Source organism: Centroberyx gerrardi, chromosome 4, assembly GCF_048128805.1.
Source record: "Centroberyx gerrardi isolate f3 chromosome 4, fCenGer3.hap1.cur.20231027, whole genome shotgun sequence".
In the NCBI taxonomy this organism is placed as follows: Eukaryota; Metazoa; Chordata; class Actinopteri; order Beryciformes; family Berycidae; genus Centroberyx; species Centroberyx gerrardi.
The window spans coordinates 5,475,938-5,496,326 of NC_136000.1; the positions used below are offsets into that span (position 1 = coordinate 5,475,938).

General features: G+C 41.3%; 1 protein-coding gene across 1 annotated transcript; it reads right to left on the reverse strand.

Moving 5' to 3' along the window:
* Nucleotides 1–527: 527 nt before the first annotated feature.
* On the reverse strand, nt 528–19,567 carry smc1b (structural maintenance of chromosomes 1B). Its single transcript, XM_078283034.1, has 25 exons — nt 19,459–19,567; nt 18,822–19,010; nt 17,781–17,893; nt 16,920–17,123; nt 15,738–15,976; nt 14,509–14,767; nt 13,769–13,909; nt 13,526–13,608; nt 12,732–12,939; nt 11,637–11,822; nt 11,030–11,221; nt 10,086–10,232; nt 9,707–9,841; nt 8,990–9,106; nt 8,283–8,389; nt 7,735–7,876; nt 7,405–7,550; nt 7,053–7,206; nt 6,281–6,379; nt 5,866–6,022; nt 3,934–4,088; nt 2,937–3,088; nt 1,904–1,973; nt 1,128–1,238; nt 528–665 (listed from the first exon to the last, which is right to left on the reverse strand). Exons 1-25 carry the CDS (start codon nt 19,565–19,567, stop codon nt 528–530), a joined length of 3,753 nt encoding a protein of 1,250 aa, XP_078139160.1.
* Between the last annotated feature and the right edge of the window lie 822 nt (nt 19,568–20,389).

Genomic DNA, 20,389 nt, shown 5'->3' on the forward strand with positions numbered 1-20,389 from the left:
ATAACGAGGAACAAGCTTGAGGAAAAACAAGGAGCACAACATTTTAGAAACACTAACTCCTGCCTGCATCAAGACAAACGGGGCGCTCACTGGGTGTTGTAACTATTTTCTCTCATGAATTACAAAATCCAAATCAGCGGGTTCTCAACCTGGGGATTGGGACCTCAAGAGGGTGGCAAGTTGATTTTGGGTGGTGGGTGGGGGCCCCGTGAAATGATTTGGGATGTGAAAAAAAACAATTCTGCCACACAAATTTACTGGCTTTTTTTATGTTTACAATAAACAACTTTTCCTTGTGGAAAATTTTTATATTTGCGGCCTCTAGGCATCTTTCAATAATCTTGTAAAATAGCGTCAAAAGGGAACTAACGTGATAATCATTTGGTGTTAAAAATCACCATTCTGCTTGTTTACATGAGGTTGCAAGTAGGCTTTGCTTTATTTTGGGGGGTCAAGAGTTGAAAAGGTTGAGAACCGCTTATCAATGAGGTCAATGAGCACAACAGAGAGAGATGCAAATGAGGGCATCATGGTGCTGAATCCGGGCTGCCGGTCTCTTGTCTTCCCTCGTCTCCGGGCGCCATCTCTGTCCCGCTGTCCTCTTCATCCAGAGGGAAGGGCCTCAGGTCCACGCTCAGCACGCGGCTGAACATGCACTCGTTAAACTGGGAGGGATAAGAGAATATTGTATTGTATCAAACCTCTTCCACCCTGCCTTTCCCGCCGGCTGGATCATCATTACAAACACGTGTTGCACGGCCAAGCTTTGCTCAAACCCACAGAACTTTATTTTAAATTCTAGTCAAGATCCCAAGGTTTCCAAAGTATGTTGAATGTTGAATTACAGGGAAATGTGTATAAAACGATGCACAAGGTATCTAGATTTTTTCCATTTAATGTAATAAAAAATGGCATCTTAGGTTTGAATATTTCACTCAATATGTGTGCTATAGCTTCAGTGAAGTGTTGGAACGGGCAGATACAGAATCTGTATGTGACATTGTCGTACAATATGGAAAAAGCGCTTTGTCTAACTTCGAAGCTACTTCAGGTGAAATTTAAGGGGGAGGTCAGGGTGCAAGGGGTTTAGAAAGGAAGAATACAGATGTATATTTGACTGTGTTTACCTCTGAGTAGACTCCCAGCAGAGCGTCGGCTCTGGAGAAGAACTCCTCCTTCAGGGAGATGACGATGATCTGCAGGTTCTGCCTGGACTCCTCCCTGATGAAGCTGGTCACCTGGACGCAACACAAACCCTCCATCATTGGTCCAATCAAACAACATGGAGGCACTGGAGAGCTCCTGTTTAGACATATCCGCCCTGCTAATTTTTCCAGAACTTGGTCCACAGCTCTAATGGAAACTGAACAGATATAGAGCTGACTGGCTATTTGGTGTTGAGATAATCTGCTAAAATGTTTAAAAGTGTCTAGAATTTGAACAGACAGATCTCAAGTCCCATTTCAGGTCCAGTCATGAAAATGTTTAATGTGATACAAGTTGGTAATTTGCCATGGAAGAAATGATAAACCTTTGGTGAAAATCCAACATGTGGAACTGGCATATCTTGACAATTGCATAGCGTTGGCATGCGCTCTGCTGAGTGCCATCTAATTATTGTTTTTATGACTTTTTTTATGGAGCTGCAGCTTTGGTGTCCAAGACAAATCTCCCTGCAGACACAATAAAGTTTATCTGATCTTATTATGAATCATTTCCCACAGAAAGAGTCCTCTGCAACAGTCTTCTGTACGCACAGGGCTCAAAATTAACTTTCCCACTGCTGGCACTGGTGCTACCAAACCTGATGCAGGTGTGACAGCGTGAGATGTCGGTACATTCACACACTATAAAGAGTAGGGTTAGGGTTAGGGTTAGGGTTTAGGGTTGTGAGGACTCTTGCCTTGCTGATGTTAGTGTTGTCCAGCGCTGCGTCGACCTCGTCCAAGACGAAGAAAGGAGCCGGGCGGAAGCTGAGAGAAATGACACAAACATCAGTCTGCCAAATGGCACAGACACAGTGAATTACATTACATTTAGATTTTAGTTCATTCAGCCGACTCTCCTATCCAGAGAGAATTACAGTGAATGCAACAGTAGAATAAGCTTCGATTCCTTGATGGCCAACATTACAAGCAACCGGCAGTCAGCACTACAAGAGCCACCGCACTCTTCTCTTTTGTCAAGGGATTCTGGGAAATGAAGAAGATGCTTTGTTTATTCTACTTAAAAGGACAATTCCAGTGTGATTTTTTGCTCATTTCTTGCATTTCCTTTTACCGTTTCACATCACTGTAAATCATTTTCCAGCTTTTATCATGTCATATTTGCTATTTTTAAGTTAAGCTATTATTTTAAGCCATAATTGTGTAAAATCAAGTTTTATTTTCCATTTAATTTTACGTACAATAGCTGGCGGAACCGTCTTGTTTTGGTTTGTCTGTTGGCTTGAATGGGTTGTGATTGACAGAAGGCGGGTCCTAAGAGAGCACTTGAGAATTGGTTTGAAGTTTTATTTCGGAGAGGAAAACAGAAATCAGAAACAGAAAGCGGAAGTAAGACGCCCCCCTGTCTCATCTCGGCTTTCTCTGTGTTCCCGAATGTGCATTAATATGAAATGGTGACCTAAACCTAAACGAGCCAGAGAGATATGGCAAAACTGATTTTAAAATATCTTTAATCGTGGCGCATACATGTAAAAACTGTCACAATTAACATTTAAGGGATGGAAAATGATATCATGCTGGAATTCTCCTTTAATATTTGGTATTATTACTGTTGTAATCACCTTCAGTATTCACTTTTTCTCACTCTTATCCGTATCTTGTTCTCTGCTTCTGCAATGACCCAATTTCCCAGTATAATCTAATGTAATCTAATGTAATCTAATGTAATCTAATCCACGTCTTGGGGTCTGACTGTGCGGTTGGTGTTACCTGTGGATGGCGAACACCAGTGCGAGGGCGGCGATGGCCTTTTCCCCTCCGGACAGATTGTCCATGGCCATGAAGCGTTTCCCCGGCGCCACGCAGTTGTAGTTGATGCCGCCCAGGTACGGCTCCTCTGGATTCTCTGCACTCAGCATGGCCTGGAGGGAGCGCACACACACACACACACACAGCGGGACTATTTTACTGAATCTTGTCATTTTATGCATCTTGTCATTCTGTTCTTGTTTGCCACCATGTTGTGTTCTTTGGTCATTTTGGGCGCGTTTAAACCAAGCATGTTTATAAGTTCTGCAAAGTGAGAACGACACCTTTCAAACTCGGGTGGCACCAAATAACCGCACTAAGATGCCTGAAAATATATCAGTCAGGGTGTAGAAATTAGGGCTGTCAAAATTGGCCAAAAATGACGTTCGATTATTCCTTCTAAAAAAACACATAGGTTCGAACCATTCGAATATCTATTTTTGCACATTATGTCCATAAGAGGGCAAACCAATATAACGAGAGACATAACTACTTGTATAGGTATATTTATTTCAACATAAACATGTCTTTTAAAAGATCTACATACCTACACATTACAAAATAAACAAATAAAATAATGTCCTATACCGTAAAACTTCATTTAAAGACCGTAGATCTCTCTCTCTCTCTCTTTTTTTCCCACAATCGAATATTAATTTTCACAATCGAATGTCTGTTTTTTTTTACAATTCGAATATATAATCGAATTTAGAATATTTGTTGACAGCCCTAGTAGAAATACATATACTGCCACTATTAGTTTTAAGTTAAAACAATGTTAGTTTCAATATAAGCTGTCCGGGAAGCTGGTCTTTGGAACAAAAATGTTTAAGTCAGTCAAGTAAAGTTATGTCAAGTTATGTATAGATCAGTTGATCACTAGATCACCCACAGAGAAACGTGTGTGTGTGTGTGTGTGTGTGTGTGTGTGTGTGTCTTTGAGGTTGTGTTGCTTCACCTGGGCGCTGCTGTTCCTGCATATTCTTTTATAGATCTGGTCGATTACGACAGACACGTGCTCAAAGCACTGGCTGAACAGGTCGAAGCGCTGGGCCTTGACCTGCTCAAACTCCTGGTTGCACTTCCTGGCTGCTCTGGCGCTGGCATCGAAGGCTAGACACGGGAGAGGCAACACAGCTTCATCTTTTTTTGAGGACTTCAGTTACCATATTACACTCAATGTGATTACAACATCTACATTTGGTGGAAATCTCATTTTTCATACTCAGTTTTTAATCCATTTTCATGTGTAATAAGTCATTACAACCAAACTACTTTTCAGCGTATTATAAAACAGAGTCCAGTGCACAGAACACAAATTCAGAAGTTAAATGCTTTTTCCAAACCTTCATTTCTTGGCAGGATTTCAACTTGTTTTTGGTTTGGCGCTGAATTGTTTTGTTTTGAACATAACTTTGCCCCAAACCACCAGTTTCCAAAAATCCAACACGAACATGCCCAAAGAAGGGGAATATTTAAATCTAAACACAACCCCAATAACACGGTGCTTTGTTCGCTGTGCAAAGCTGAAATGACATAATGCAGTGACAAATACCATTCATGTATTCCTGAAAAGAGAAGATAAAAGCCTTAAAACGTGATGCACATGACAGCACAGCAGCAGGTCAGGTGCTATATAGCAAGATAATGGGCTGCAAAAATCATAATCATGATTATTTTGATTGATATTGAGATCACGATTATTTGACACTATCATCATGCATTTATTGAACTTTAAAAAAAAAAAAATCTTTTTAACACTGGATTTCTTTGAACTTTAAATATAATTGAACTGAAAAACAAAGAAATAAACGAAAAGTAAAGTAAGTAAAAAAATTAGATAAATAAATAAATAACTAAAATAAATAATATATACAAAATAATAAATAACACAAACTATGTTGTAGCGCACTGTCACAACATACTGCAAAATATTCAACATATTGGTAAACTATATCTGTGTAAGGCAGTCCGTCAGGTAACAGAGGCACAAAATCAGAAGTTGCTCACTGTATATAAATGGATCTAAATTGATTTAATGCACGCCTCATGTCATTTGGAGAGTCTCCCAGTGTGAAAACAAAAGTGAAACTTTACATTCCACAGTCAGTAACGAGGATTTGCAGACAGTAACTCGTCTTCGCTGCCCTACTAACTTTAACGGTAGGTGACTTGAACGTTACCTTGTGGTATTGAAGTAACGTTAGTGGAATTAGGTAATTTACCCGTGTCTCAGTGCTTCAGTGCATAGAATTGAACACGCACCGTGGGTCTGTACAGGGTTTCCACACCAATTAATTTGTTTTACCTTTCCTGTCGGCCTTTTTCGGTCATCTTCTACCAAGGAAGGTTTAAAAATAAACGGAGAAACGCGGCGGCTCTCTGTTCTCGACTCGAGCTGAAACTACAACGCACCACAGCGTGTTTGGGCTTTGGAGGAGGGGCGGAGCGCACCGCTGCGAGGGAAAGGGGTGCGCTGGATTTACAACACAAGACAAAACAAGAGCAACATTGCTAAACGGAATGCGGCACAAAAATTTTATCTCGATTTTCTTGTTTTCATAATCGTGGGAAGCCAAAATCATAATCGAAAATGAAATTCGATTAATCGCCCTGCCCTAGCTATTGCTATTTGATTTAATACCAAATTGCTGTACTTCAATACACTGCTGTTTATTTAATCATATGTATGCTGAAATATAGTTTGGTTACAATGACTGTTCCACTTCATACTTTATTCTCCTTGAAAATCTAACAAAAAAATTTTAACATGAGTTTTGTTCCATGAAAACCACCCTTTTTTACTTCATGTAATAACTTGTTTTTCAGAAATGTATATATCGCATTTTGGAAATGTAACTCTTCATAGATATGTTGAAAAACAACGCACCCTCCATCACTCCCTGGAACTTGTCCTTCACCTCCCTCATCTTCTCCAGGGCTTTGAGGTTGGGAGTGGTGGTGCGCTGCAGCACTCCCTCTGTGGAGGAGACCGACCCCCTCAGCCTCCCCAGCTGGGCCTCCATCTCCTCCTCCTCCTGCAGACGCTACACACACACACACACACACACTACATGTAGTACATTGCTGATATCCCATTGTAGTAAACAGCAATGAGAGAAAATAAGGACGATGGTGAGGGAATTGAGTATATTTCCTGAATATCACAGTATTTTCTGTGGTATTGAATATTAATAATTATTAACTAAGACCGACCTAACCGGTATTTTGACAGGACAGCATTGCGATATTAAATTCTGGATAATGCCCAAGCCTAGAATTGAGTGTTAAAGTGGAGGTCTCACCCTGAGCTCTGTCCCCAGACCAGAGTAGTCGATGACTAGCTGCGCCTCTCTCTCATAGATGCCCATGGTGGTTGAAGTGCTTTCTGACTCAAAGTCCAGCTGCACAGACCAGAGGAATCAATCACTGAAGACTGACACCAAAGAGCCTTTCATTGTCTCTTTTAGTTTCCAAAAACTCTGCAGGTTCTCTAGGTCTTTGTTACTCTAACGGCAGGGTTCGGTCCGTGTAACGCTTACCAGTTCAATATTTTTATTATAAATGAACATTTGGAAAATCAGAAAATTGGGTACAATATTCTAAATTTTCAACTTTATGCCTCTCAGATAAATAGAAAATTGGGATTTTAGATTGGTTTTCTAATTTTCTGTTCTTTGTTATACAGCTAACAGATAATTATAAAATTGGAAAATTGGTGACAGGAGTGCTATTATATAAAATATCTATGTCTTTCCAATAATCTGAAAATTAGAAAAACTTTAATCTAAAAATCTAAAATCCCAATTTTCTATTCATCTGAGGCAAAAAGTTGATATTTTAGAATATCGTACCTAATTTTCTGATTTTCCAAATGTTCGTTTATAATGAGAATATTGAACTGATGAGCGTTACAAGGACCGGGTTCCTACACAATTTCCATTTCAAAATTCTACACTTTTTCCAGACTTTGATCGCTTGACCTGAAAATGATCAAATTCATTCAGTCATTCAGCGGAGACAAAGAACAGTCAATTCTCAAAACAAAGTCTCACACATCCCTGCAGTAAGCCCTACCTGCACCTCACTGATCTCATGCAGGCTCCCTGACAGCAGAGTGACAGGCAGATTCTGGATCTTGCAGGCCAGCAGCAAGTTGTGTCTGGCCATCCGTTTCTGCTCCACGGCCGTCTCCACAGAGATCACCTCCCGCTGCAGCTTCACCAACTCTCTAGAAGAGACAGAGAGAGGAGGGGAGAAAACAGTTTACCATCTCAAAATTCTGTACTTTTTCCCAGTATTCATTTTCATGCATTTCGGACACTTTTGAACAGTCCGTCCCTGCGTTATGTCCCACTCCAACATCCTCTTTGAGCAAATACGTTGAATCACAGAAGCAAGACACTGCTACTAGTAGTGCTAGTATTACCTGTTGGTCTCCTGGAGGCTCCGGGTCTTCTGCTCCAGCTCAGCCTTGGCGTCGGCCACCTGGCTCTTCTTGAACAGCAGTTGGTTCTTCAGCTCCAGTACTTTGTTCTGACTCTCCTCCACCACCAGCAGCAGCTTCTCCTTCTCCTGGGAGGGAGTGGAAACATCGGGCTGAAAAAGTCTGCCGTGGCCTAACGGTTAGTGAAAGGTCACAGGTTTGATTCCCACAATAGCCGATGTGCGTCCATCAACAGCCAAGTGTCCACCGAACCCCTACTCGCTGACTCATTCTAAGTCAGTTTGGATGAGAGCGTCTGTCTGAGATGTTTACCTTTTTCTGCTCAGCCATGGCTTTCTCCTCCTTGACGACGGTCTCCTCCAGCTTCTGGAACTTCTTCTTCTGCTGCTCCAGCTGGTCTTGTTCGTACTCCAGCTGGGCGCTCAGGCGGGTGCGCTGGCTCTCAAACTCCAGCCTAGAGGGAGAGATGGGTATACCAAGAGAATACATGAGGAGGGGAAAGTTGACAGGAATTATGAACTTTGGGAATGTATGCAGTTGTAGTTCAGAGGAGTGTGTCAGGGTCCATATGTCAACTCATCAGTTAATGTGATTCAGATTTTACCCATGTGCTTCATGCAATTTTGAGTTCAACACCCACTGAAATGTAATCCCATTTCACAATAACGAATATTTATGAGAGTAATGTCCAAGCAATGTCCTTATGATATTATATATTAGTAGTACACCAAGCAGACCCAGCTGGCATTCCCAACTGCTCTTAAGTCAGAAATCTTGCTCATCACCATCTTAGGCTGCACTACCATGTCACACATGTTGGACACAATGATGTGGTAGATACTGGTGCAAATTCTCTGTACCGTTTCTTGTCCACCTCTGCCTGCTGTTTCAGGTTCTCCTGCTCATACTCCCTGATGTTGTCCACACCGATCTCAGCGCAGAAGTCAGCAAACACCAGATCCTCCATCTGAACACATAGAGCATCAACACGACTGCTGACATGTAGAAATAACATTTGGGAAATTGCTACCAGCCACTAGACAAACATTAATAAAGCATTTGGCTGTGGCTAATAAGTTTATCTGCTCTACCAGCCACTTCAGCAGGTCAGCCTTCATCTAGAGGTTCTTTTACATTTGAAAAATCATATTTAGCTGATGAATTTCGGAGTCCATCAGCCACTGTGGTCACCAGGATGCCTCAATAGATGCCTTTTGTGTTATCCCTACTGTAGGCCAGTCTGGTTTTACCCTGTGACACCCTAAAAAAGACGTGTGACTCCCCCTCCCAACATGTGACTCCCTGATGTTGGTGCTCATAAACAGAATGGTTAACTGTGACGCCAACCAGTGACCAACCATTTATTTGATTTCAAGGTATTTACTGATAATGGAGGTACTGTAGAGGCTGGGGAAAAAGTTCATTATTTCGTAAAAAGAATCATTGTGTCTAATTTATTGCAAAAATAAATTAATTGTGCTTGGGATTGAACCCAGATTGAGAGCCATTACTACAGGCCGAACCAATGTGCTGAAATAGCTTGAAGAAAACGTGCTGACAGATGTACCTGGTTGATCTTGTCTCTGGTCTTCTTCATCTGGGCCTCCCTCACTTCCACACTCTCCTGCTGCATCTGGATCTGAGACTCCAGGTTTGCTAATTCACTCTCCATACGAGAGATTTCCTGCAGACATTTAGAAACACATGACAAGACAGAGCGATAAAGAATGCTGCGTGTGTTTAATCACAATCACGTCATTCACCAAATATGATAAATGTATAAAAATTACTGACATGCATATTGGGAAAAAAAGTGCTCCACGAAATTCATCAAGCAATGTCTGAAAAACATAAGAGATTCTGTCCTCAAAAAATGAAATGCGTTATAAGCAAATACCTTAAAATGTCAGCAGGTAGTGTGGGACAGTGGGTGTCATTTTTTTTTCTTTTTTAATTAGTGGATATCTCATTTTTGAAACAAAACTCTTCAAATATACATTCATCATTCAATCACTAGTTGCATGTTGCTTGAACACACACAGCTAACGAATATTGAATGAACAGATGAAGAGTGATAAGTGTAGTCTACTGTCCATAGTTAGAAACTGTTAGTTGCCAATATGTCTCTGTTGCCATGACAGTCCCTGTATCTATCGTACTTAATGATGAAAGTGATTCTGATATTGCTATACCTGAAGTTCTGGTTTACACACATACTGTACATTAGCAGGGCCAACTGAATGAACACTTTCTCAGCTATAATCAGTTTCTGTGGTCCTACCGCCTGGCAGTTGCAGATGTTCTTCTTGCGGAGGTTTTCCAGCTCGGTGTTGGAGTATTTGAGGCGGGTCTGAGCGCCTTGAGCCGTAGCCTGGATCTGTTTCAGCTCCGACTCCTTCCGCCTCAGCTTCATCAGACCCTGTCATGGGATCATAACACAATGTTACTGGTTACTGTGTGAAACCATTATGCACTCTTAAAAAAAAAGTCTTTTTGAGGCTTTGAAAGTTGGGATGATATGATTTAAGATGTTTTCAAGACCAGCAGACACCCTGAGATAACCGACTATAATTTGGAGGTGCTACTTGGCTGGCAATAAAATAAATGTGGATGGTGAATTTTGGGACCCAGGTCTCCTTCGTGTGACACATGTGTTGACTTACACGCAACTCGGCCATCAGCTGGTCCTTGCGTTCCTTCAGCCGTTTCATGTCCTTCTCATCCCAGCAGCGGGCTTTGGTCCGCAGGTCACTGGAGCCTCCAGAAATCACCCCTGACTTAGCGAACAAGGTCCCGTCCAGAGCCACTGTCTACAGGGAAAACATCTGATCACGTGTCTGCCATGGTAGTGCAGCCCAAGATGGCGATGAGCAAAAGTTACTACTTCAGGGTGGTAGGTGGGGAGGTGAGCTAGGTCTCGGTCTATAAGATTTTATGAGCATTATAATGTCTCTACTTGGTCTGATGATATTCTCATATATTAATTGTTATCCAACATGCAACATGATTTGTCAGTCACTGAGTGCAAGGGATTTTGCCCAGCACAAGAAAACCTTGTTTAGGAAACTGTTTGAAAAACTTTTCCCTCTAAATACATCTATCCTCTTGCAGTATGAATATTGCAGTAGTCAATATTGCAATTTCATTTTGTATTTGTTAACTCTGTGCTACAACTAGTAAGACAGCAACTGTAACTGTACGACCACAAACTGAAACTATTTTGGTAACAGTTTATGTGCAAAATACATCTAGGTTGATAAACAGCAAAAGATGCCTAAATGACAAATGTACAAAATACAAATAGGTCCAGGCTAGTTGTACTTTGTACATCTACTGTTACCAACTATGCCAATGTTGCTACACTGGAAAAATTATTTGGCCACTGGTGTATACCTGCTCACTGTCAGAAAAAAGAGTTGTACCTTTTGTTGCTGGAGCTGTACCTTAATTTTATACCTTTTTTTCTGACAGTGTAGTGTGTTTATGTTTAGTCTACTGTCATACAGTATGTCTTGTCTACACTATGTGAGGTCCTGTAGGTCCTGTATGTTTTGCCCTACACCTAGTGTGTCAGTCCTGTGTTGTATGTAACCAAGGCCGGGCTCACCTTGATGCGGTTCGACCCATCGAAGGCCACACTCCTGGCCTCTCTGATGGTCTCACACACCATGGCGTTGCCACAGACAAACTGCACCACCTTCCTCAGCCGGGGGGCAGCTGTCGAAGAGTTACACTTCACCACATCCACCACCATCTTGGCTCCTCGCACTTCTCTCAGCCGCTCGTTCAGAGGACTCACCTGGACACAGTAGGGATGGGATTAGTGATACTAAGTGTGTGTGTGTGTGTGTGCAAGAGTGTACATATGTGTGTGTTAGAGCAATAGAGAAACAGACAGATTTACAAGTTCTGTGTATTGCATTTTAAAAAGAAAGTTTTTAAATTGTTTAAACAGTGGTTTTAAACCTTTTCAGCTTTCAACCGCCCAAAAATGAAGTGATGTCATACAATGATAAACACCAAAGATGTTTTTTTTCACCCCGTTTTCAGGATAGTTTACTGGATTGATTATTGGAAGAAGCCTAAGCTGCAAATAATCATGCTACATTTGAAAAGCCCACAGCAAACGTGAATGTGAATGTGTAGTTAGTGTAGTTGATGTAGCTACGTCTCAAGGCTTCTCTTGCCTTGTTTGAAAGCTTGTTTCAACTTACCTCCAGGTAGTCGATGGGCAGGAAGGTTTCGGGCTCGGCTCGCTCTTCCTTGATGAAGCGGATACAGTCACGGGCCACCTTCTCCGAGGCCACCACGATGGCATTCATGTAGCGGCCAAACACCTTGGTGACAGCCAGCTGGTACTTCTTATGGATGGGGCTGCACAGGTCCACCAGACGGCCATACTGGGACAGGCAACACAGAGAAATGTTTGAAAAACTGGTTTCAGAATCCACAGATGACGAGGTGAAAGATGTCAGATCAGTGAAGTATGGGTACACGATATCGACAAATAATTCAGTGGTTGACAGTCAGAATTTTTTGGCTGCATATTGCTTTTCTAGTATGAATTACAATAGATGTGGACACAGCCTTTTCTACGTTATTTCTTTTTCAGCAACTAGTAACTTCCAAAAAAAATTCTGAAATAGGTAAAAAATTAGATGTTTGAATAAATTTAAAAATTCCTCTGACATGTAGCTTTATCTGTAGGCAAGCGATTCTGAGCAGCACCAGAACACCTTGTGATGGAAATTATAAGTTCTCCCTTTAAGAAAAAAATTGTAGCCTCTGGTGGTTTAGAAATTTCAGTGGTCGAAATTGTGACACAGACAGCAAGTGGGAAGGAGAGAGAAGAGTTAGTGAGAGGAGGGACACAGAGATTAGATAGACAGATAGACAAACAGATAAATAGAGAGAGAGAGAGAGAGAGAGAGAAAGAGAGAAGGAGAGGAGAAACAGCGGCATGCTCCATATATGGAGCCAAAAGAGCTATTAATTTTACAATCGAAAAGAAGCTCTGACGGACAAATGATTACCGGCCAAAGATTACAGCTGAACAATTAATCGAAAAAAAAATCAAAATCGCAATATCAACTTCTGCAATTTCCAAATCGCAGAAGCTGTAATTAATTGCTTAAGAGAGAGAGTCTTTAAACAATTTTAAAGAAAAGTGGAAAACCTGTGATGATAGAAATTGCAATTTATTCTGTCAAATAATAATAATAAAAAAATAATTTTTTGTCGATATTGTTCAGCCGTACCAAAGATGGTATCCCCGGTATCCCTACTCACTGCCCAAGTCTGTCTCTCACCAGAGTTTCGGGGTTGAGTCTGTGGAGCCTCTCCAGCACCTCTTTGCGCTTTTGGTGGCGTTGGCTTTCCTGGCTGTCTATGCGGGCGTTACCCAGCTCCTCCAGGACCCGGCCCAGCTCCTGGTTCACCTCCTCACTGCGCTGGCGGCCCTGCTGCAGCTCCCCACTCAGGCTCTCTTCCCGCTGACGGTACTCCTCAAGGGACGCCCTGAGACATACAGTTAAGTATTCAACACCCTTGAGTTTTTTTTGCATTTATTATTGTTACATCCTGAATTCAAAGCAGATTGAGGTTTTTTGTCACTGATCTACGTCAATTTGATTTTTTTCTTTTTACAAATTAATTAAAAATGAAAAGCTGAAATGTTTTGAGTCAGTAAGTATTAAACCCCTTTGCAGTGGCACTCCAAACTGAGTTAAGTTACATGGAAGTTCCTATGAATGTGTTTCTACAACTTGACTGGAATCCGCCTGTGGCCAATTCAACTGACTGGACATAATTTACAACAACAATTATGTCTATATAAAGTTCCACGGATCACGGCAGAAAGAGGCAAAGATCTGGGGAAGGGTGTACAACAATTTCTCAAGTGTTGGGAGGTCACACAAATTAGCTTAAAAAAAGATTAAAAAATTGTGGTCGCAGTATCTAGGAAAATAACTAGGATTTTTATTTCAGCCGTGATTGTGCAGCTCAGTAATGAGACATCCAAAAGCAGGGCAGCATACAAGCAGGACAGAGTTAAAACTACTGAGGTCCCAGAGGGTATGGATAAGGTAAACAGGTGTCTTACTTGCAGGTGTTGGTGTACTCTTCCAGTTTCTCTGCTCTGAGAGTCAAGTCCTCCAGCTGACTCTGGTTGTTCCTGATGCCAGCCTATGCCCACAACACATTAGACAATGTTACAGTGGGGTTTTATTAAGGCTATACTGATCCCACATTTATTAATGTGAAAAGTGGACTACTTTATCTTCCTGTAATTTTTCTTTTTGTGTTTATTAACTTGGAAAAATGTATTTTTTGCTGATGACAGTACCTCCACTTCCTTCTTCCTGCGCTGGTCGAAGGCCATCTTCTCGCGGTCGGCCCTCACCTCCCAGTGCAACTTCTCTGCCTGCTGGCTGACGACGGCACCCTGCTTCCTGGCCAGCTCCTTCAGCTCATTGTACTGCTCCAGCTGCCGCAGAAGGACACACAAACACACACGCACACACAGAGTACGTCTAACTGACTTTTTCGCTAACTTGTCCCTGGTGCTTTCAAGGTATCTGCAAGCCAGATTTAAGACTTTTTAAGACCTTTGTTATAAGCTGGAAAAACCAGCCTGTTTGCGACTGAACTGAAAGTTTTGAGCAGTATAGGAAATAAAACGGCAAGAAATTAAATGTTTAATATGACCAAATGGAGGTGCACGTATTGCAATACAATACTAACCCTACAATATAATTTTATAGATACGATCAAAATTAAACTTAATTGAAAACAAACCTGCACAACATGGTGAAAAAAGTAAGCCCTCTAATTACTGTATTTTAGACATTTTAATACTTTATTTCAGGTTTTAAATTTAGATAATTAACACTTTTTCAGACTCTTTAAGGTCCTACAGATATCCTAGGTTTGTATGATAATGTTAAATACTACATGACAGAAACACATGGTTGCCCTGGCCTCCCATCTGCCAGTAGCTCTATTTTACATCATGTTAAATGACTTTGGGTTTTATTACTAGGGGAGAGTGGCAAAGCAGATAAGCATGTCTTTCCAGCCCCCCACCTGCTCCTCCCCCAGCTGGATGTCTCTCCCCCGGGAGGCCCCCTCCTCCTGGACCTGCCTCTCGTAGCTCCTCCAGGCCCTCTCCAGCTCAGCGATCTCCCGTCTGCTCTCTGCCAGCTCCTCCTCCTTCATGGCCCTCAGCTTCCGGCCCTTCTGCAGGGCGGCGCGGACCTCCTCGGCCTTCTTCATGTGATGGGAGGTGTTTACCATGGCCTTGATGTACTGGGGCCGACGCAGGGACAGGATCTGCTCCTGGGCGCTGGGCGACAGAGTGAGAGGAGGCCTGGGTTAAGTCTATGGTCGATTCCTACTGTATACATTTTCAGGGGTAAAAGACTTCATGCAGCTTAAGTGGAGTTAACTTTGTTTTATTACTCGTTTGTCTAATTACTCAAGTTGCTGTGTTACTTCTGTCTTAGAACATTTAGCATAATGCCCTACTTGAGAGAACAAAATACAAGATCAAGTGAAAAAATGCAAGTAATGGGAGTCAACGTCACAGAACAAAAACAAAATATTCACCAGACTGTATTTACCACTTTATTGGGTTGTTCAAGCACACTCTGCCCATAATTACAATATTTCCGACAGCACTTGAAGGCAGCATGTGCTTACTACTGTAGTGACGGTTACAGCAGTGCAAAAGGGAAATCTAGGAGATAATGATGTAAATATTGGACTTTTGGACTCACTGTGCAATCATTTGACTTCAGATTTGTCTTGGATCATGCTGCACGAGCTGTATGGAGTAATATGGCCTTTTTATTTGATATTCTAAAGAAACCGTATCCAGCAACTTCTGTTGTTTTGAAGAAGCCCATCACGGAGCTGCGCTAGCCAACTCACTGTGCGTTAAATGGACTTTTTCCACACTGGTTTCTACTGACATGAGGGTGAGTATGTAGGTGACCTGCAACTACTGGAGAAGCATCCAGGTGTTCAAACAGCTTGATGGCCGATAAGAGGAATCGTTAGTGCAGTCGCTTATCGATTCCGGTGAATTATGCAATTTGGAACCGGGACTAAATTGGAACCGGTTCTCGATACCCAATCCTAGTTAAGTCTAAGTCAAGTCATGTCAGACTTATTGGCACCTAGCACCTATGTATTTACCTGATATACTTGTTCCATTAGAGCCAAATTGGAGCCCTCTGAAAAGAAAGCTAGTTTCTTACCCTGCTTACAGTACTCTCTCTCTTTCTCACACACACACACACACACACACACACCGGATCTCCTTCTCGATGTGCTGCAGCTCTCTGGTGAGGCGTCCATGCTCCTTCTTGTGGGCTTTAACTGTCTGTTCCCACTCCTCCAGGTTGCTGTTCTTAGCAGCTGCAGCCTGCTGCTTCTCCTTCAGGATGTCACTGAGGCCGCTGATGCTCTTCTCGTTGTGGTAAAGCTCAAACAGGCTCATCTGCAGACGGCTCTGGTTCAGGTCGTCCACCAGCTCCTGGTACTTCTGGGCCTGAGGTGGGGGAGGGGGGAGGGAGAAGGTGGACGGAGGGGAAAGGTCAGGTGGACTGTGGCACTATTGCACTATTACTGTCCCTAGGTTTTACTTGTAGTATTTTTAATTTGTATGTACCATGACTGCAGACAATGATCATCTAGCATGTTGATGACTGTGCTATAACTGTCTTGTGATTGTCCTATATGTCTTGTCTGTCCACTGCACAAACTAAGTTAGTGGAAGTAATTTTTTTTCAGAGCCTGGCTTCAAGCCGTCCTGTCAGCAAGCATCCACCCTGCTGTAGTGTCCTTGAGCAAGACACTGAACCCCTACTAGCTTCAGCGGTGCTGCTCTGTAGCTGAGCCTGACCTCTTACAGTGGTAGAAATAGTCGTAGCAGCAGCAGTAGCAGTAGTGATAGTAGTAGCATTGTTTTGTTTATCTGTATTTGTCTGTTTTTATCTGTTTATTAATTAGGATCCCCATTAGCTGACAGTTAATCCTCCTGGAGTCCTACACACAAAACAAAACATAAGAAATTATACACACATTACAACAAAAGAAACAAAATACGACAACAGTAATACAATAATAGATGCAAAAAAACAAAGACTATAGTCACATCAACCTGTCTGCAGATAGCCCATCAGCTCTTTCCTAAAAGTAACCTTGTGGGTAGAGGAAATCTCAGATGGCAAATTATTCTGCAGAGAAGTAAACTGTCCACCAGGGTGGGAAATTAACACATGTCACAAGCCAAATGCTGGTTAATTTGTCTGTGGCTGGTAAACCTGTGTACTCTATCAGTCACTATGGCGTTGTAACCTGTAGGTCCTGTTTTATTCTAAAAATCTAGTTGGCTGGTGAAATAGTTAAAGCGTCTGGTGAATTTTGGGATGTACAAGCCACTGCAGCAGGGTGGACTAAAAGGTTACTTTCCTACTATTGTCCCATATTACCTCTATTTTTTCCTGGGACACCTGCTTCTTCTCGACAGCGGCCGATTTCTTCTTATTGAAGTGAAACTGGGTGTCCTCTTTGGCCTTCTGCAGTGCCTCCTTCTTCTTCTTGTAGTCCTCAGCATACTCCCTGGACTGACTGATGCGCTCAAACATCTTGGTCCTCTCTTTTGGGTCCTTCATAGCAATGGACTCCACTGCCCCCTGTTGGGGAGGACGGTGAGAAATAAAAATCACCAGGCACTTATTAACTCTAACTTAGCTGTAAGAGCATCACTACTACCAGCCATTTTAGTACTCATTGTACTTGTGGATGTTTCTAAAATACCACTCACATTAAGATAGTGGTTGTTCAAAACAGGGACAGCAGCAGGTAACATGACATTGTAACATGTTGCTGTTTTGTCCCTGATGTAATTTTGTATGTCTCCTTTTTACATTGTTATTCTCATTACTCATTACGCACTATATAAATAAAGTTTATTATGTTTTTTATTGGATGTTGACGATGTAGTGTATGTTCTACAGCCTATTGTATGCTGCACTGTCCCCCTGCTGTACCATGTGTCAGTATAATTTTTTCGTCTTCGTATCAAGTGTGTTGTGTTTGTGTTACATGTTGTGTCACAGTGTTTCCTTTCCATTCATTTAGCTACAGTGGCCCCCACAGCATGAAAACTGCCCAGGCAGCTACAAAAATGTAAATACAAGGGACATATTATATCTTATTATTTTCTTCAGGAAAATTGTGTTACTATGTATGTTTTCATTTGTGTCTGCACCAATGCCACCAAGACACAATCCTGTACATATATAATAACTGATACTGATTGGTGATAGTACAGACCCTTTACTGTTTACCTGGAAAACCAGACAGTTTCTAGCCTTGGTCACAACGCCAATCTTCTGCAGCTCCTCGTTGTATTTGGCCAAAGTAACATGAATGCCATTGATGCGATACTCAGAGGAGTCACCTGAAAAATATAATTTTGTTCTTCTATCAAAAGGCAAAATATGATCATTTTATGGTTGCAACAAATGGACAGAACTTCTATTATCTGAAAAGTCTCACAGCAAGTGGAATTAAGTATTTGTGCTGCAATTTTCAGAAGCAGGTCTGTGTGATACTATATAGCAAGTCCTTGTCATGTCAAGCTCAATGTCTTGTCTGCACCTCATACCTATTATCCCCAAAGAAAAAGAGTTTGCAGACAAAATTTAACTTAGTGATGGGATGGATGGCTATACTATGAAACTATAGTGTTGGGGAGTAATTTCATTACATGTAATTCCAACAGTATTTTAACTACATATTCAATAGCTTGGTAGTAGCTGAGCTAAATTGAAATTCGGATAGTGTTTTGAGGAGTTTATTATTTTTTTTGTCATTTTGAGACATAGGTAACTGCTGTCTGCTGCAATTACCAACCATTTTTGGATATTATAAAATTATAATTCACATGTTACAAAGACCATTTTATTTATTTAAGTTTACAAACACCATAAAGTTCACATTCCTCACACTTTTTTTCAGTTAACAACCCAAACTGGGTTGCTTGGTTTGGGTTTAGGTCCAGACTGTAGTCTCTTTAGTAATAATACAGGAGTGATGGATATTGCACAAAGTTAACATGACTTGTACTTGTTCCTGTGACATCCCAAATATGGTTATTTGGTTTGTGTTTATGTCCATCATTGTAGACAAAGTAGCTTGAACTGCTTTTTCTAGCTTCAGTTAAGAAAACTAACATATTTCTCTTGTGGATAACTTTGCTGTAGTTCATCTTCTTCCAAGTAACTGGTAGCTTGTAAAGCTATCCTTTCAAAGTAGATTCTCCAACACTGAAACTATAGTCTAATGTCTACATAATAGGGAATTTAAATTAGATATCTTAAACTCACCCGAGATGCTCCGACAGAAGACCACCTCCTCGCCGTTGTCGCCGCAGTACCGCATGGCGACGCTGGCCTTGTCGGACACCGGCCTCCCGATGTGGGCTCCGTGGATCAGGTCCCGGATGTGCTTCACCCGGAGAGAGGCAGCCCGCTCCCCCATGGCGAAGCTCAGGGCGTCCATGACATTGGACTTGCCTAGTTGTATTTCCAAATGTTCAAAAAACGTTTGAATTACTGTTTTGGTATGTGTTTAGGGTGGAGAATTAAGTTAATAAGTTGGCCACTATCCAAGTGGCTGTGGCTGGTAACCTAGCTAGTTTGACACTGAGGGTTTAGCGTTAGCTACTCCGCATTGGTAACCGTCCACCACATGACAAAATAAAATACAAAAAAAACTAACGATTTATTATTTTACTCCGGCAGTTTATTCAGTGATTTGTTTGCAGTGACGGGCTCGTTGGAAAGTAAAAGTATCTAGTCAGACAGGGGTAGCAAACGGTGTCCGATGATGGACCTAGACACATCGTTAAATTGGCTAACTGTAGCTTAGTTCACTAGGCTACGTTGGCCAGTCAAGCTAACGTTGACAACTAGCTAGCGAACTTGCTAGAACAGCGAGATATAAAGTCGTGTTTACACTTACCAGAGCCATTCGTGCCGATAATACAATTGAATTTCATGAACGGACCGATAACTTGCTTCCCTCGCCATGACTTAAAGTTTTCAATATCAATTTGTTTCAGATAACCCATTTTAATCTGCCTTTCACCGCCAAGCAGCATGCAGCTAGGTTTTGTTTCACAGGCAAAATTGTCGTCTGTGGAGTTAAGGCGGGAAACCCGCAAAACTATTGTTTTTCCCTTGTAAAAAATACATTTCACATTTAGCAGAATTGTTCTACAGCTATGTTTCAAAATATACCCTAACTGGAAAAAATGTATTCATATAAATGATATTAATTTGAAATGTACACAGGACATATTTTGTTCCAATAAGATTTTTTTTTTTGCCATTTGTCTGTGTATTTTTATTATCCTAATATCTTCTTTAAGTAGGCTACATTAAAATATATTTTGTTTTCATATGGTTTCGTCCCTATTTTTGGGGTAAAATCAAACTCCCAAAAAATTTTTTGGACTGTATTTAAAGTTGCTACTTTATTTTAACCTGGTTTGAACTGAAAGTTATGAAACCATTCCCCAACAAAAATATATGAAATCAAATTGGTCTTTTTTCAAAGAGAGGGAGGATGAAACTAAAATTGCATACAGTGTTTTTGTTTTTAGAGATATTTTTAATTAATTCAGCACTGTGGAAAGTATTACAGTGAACACATACGTAGGCCTACTCCATGAATCTGGGGGGAAATGCTGCTGTTGTTGCAGACACACAAGCCTGTTTGATATGTACAAATAGAAAAGAGAACATAATTTTTTCCAAAATGGTGGATATCTTGTTTAGGAACAAAACTTATAAATACTGTAGGTTTTGGACTGCTGTGTGGAAAATGCCATGTAAAGACAAATAAAGCATGTTGAAACCCAGACAGACAGTGTTTTCCAGTCTTTATTGGT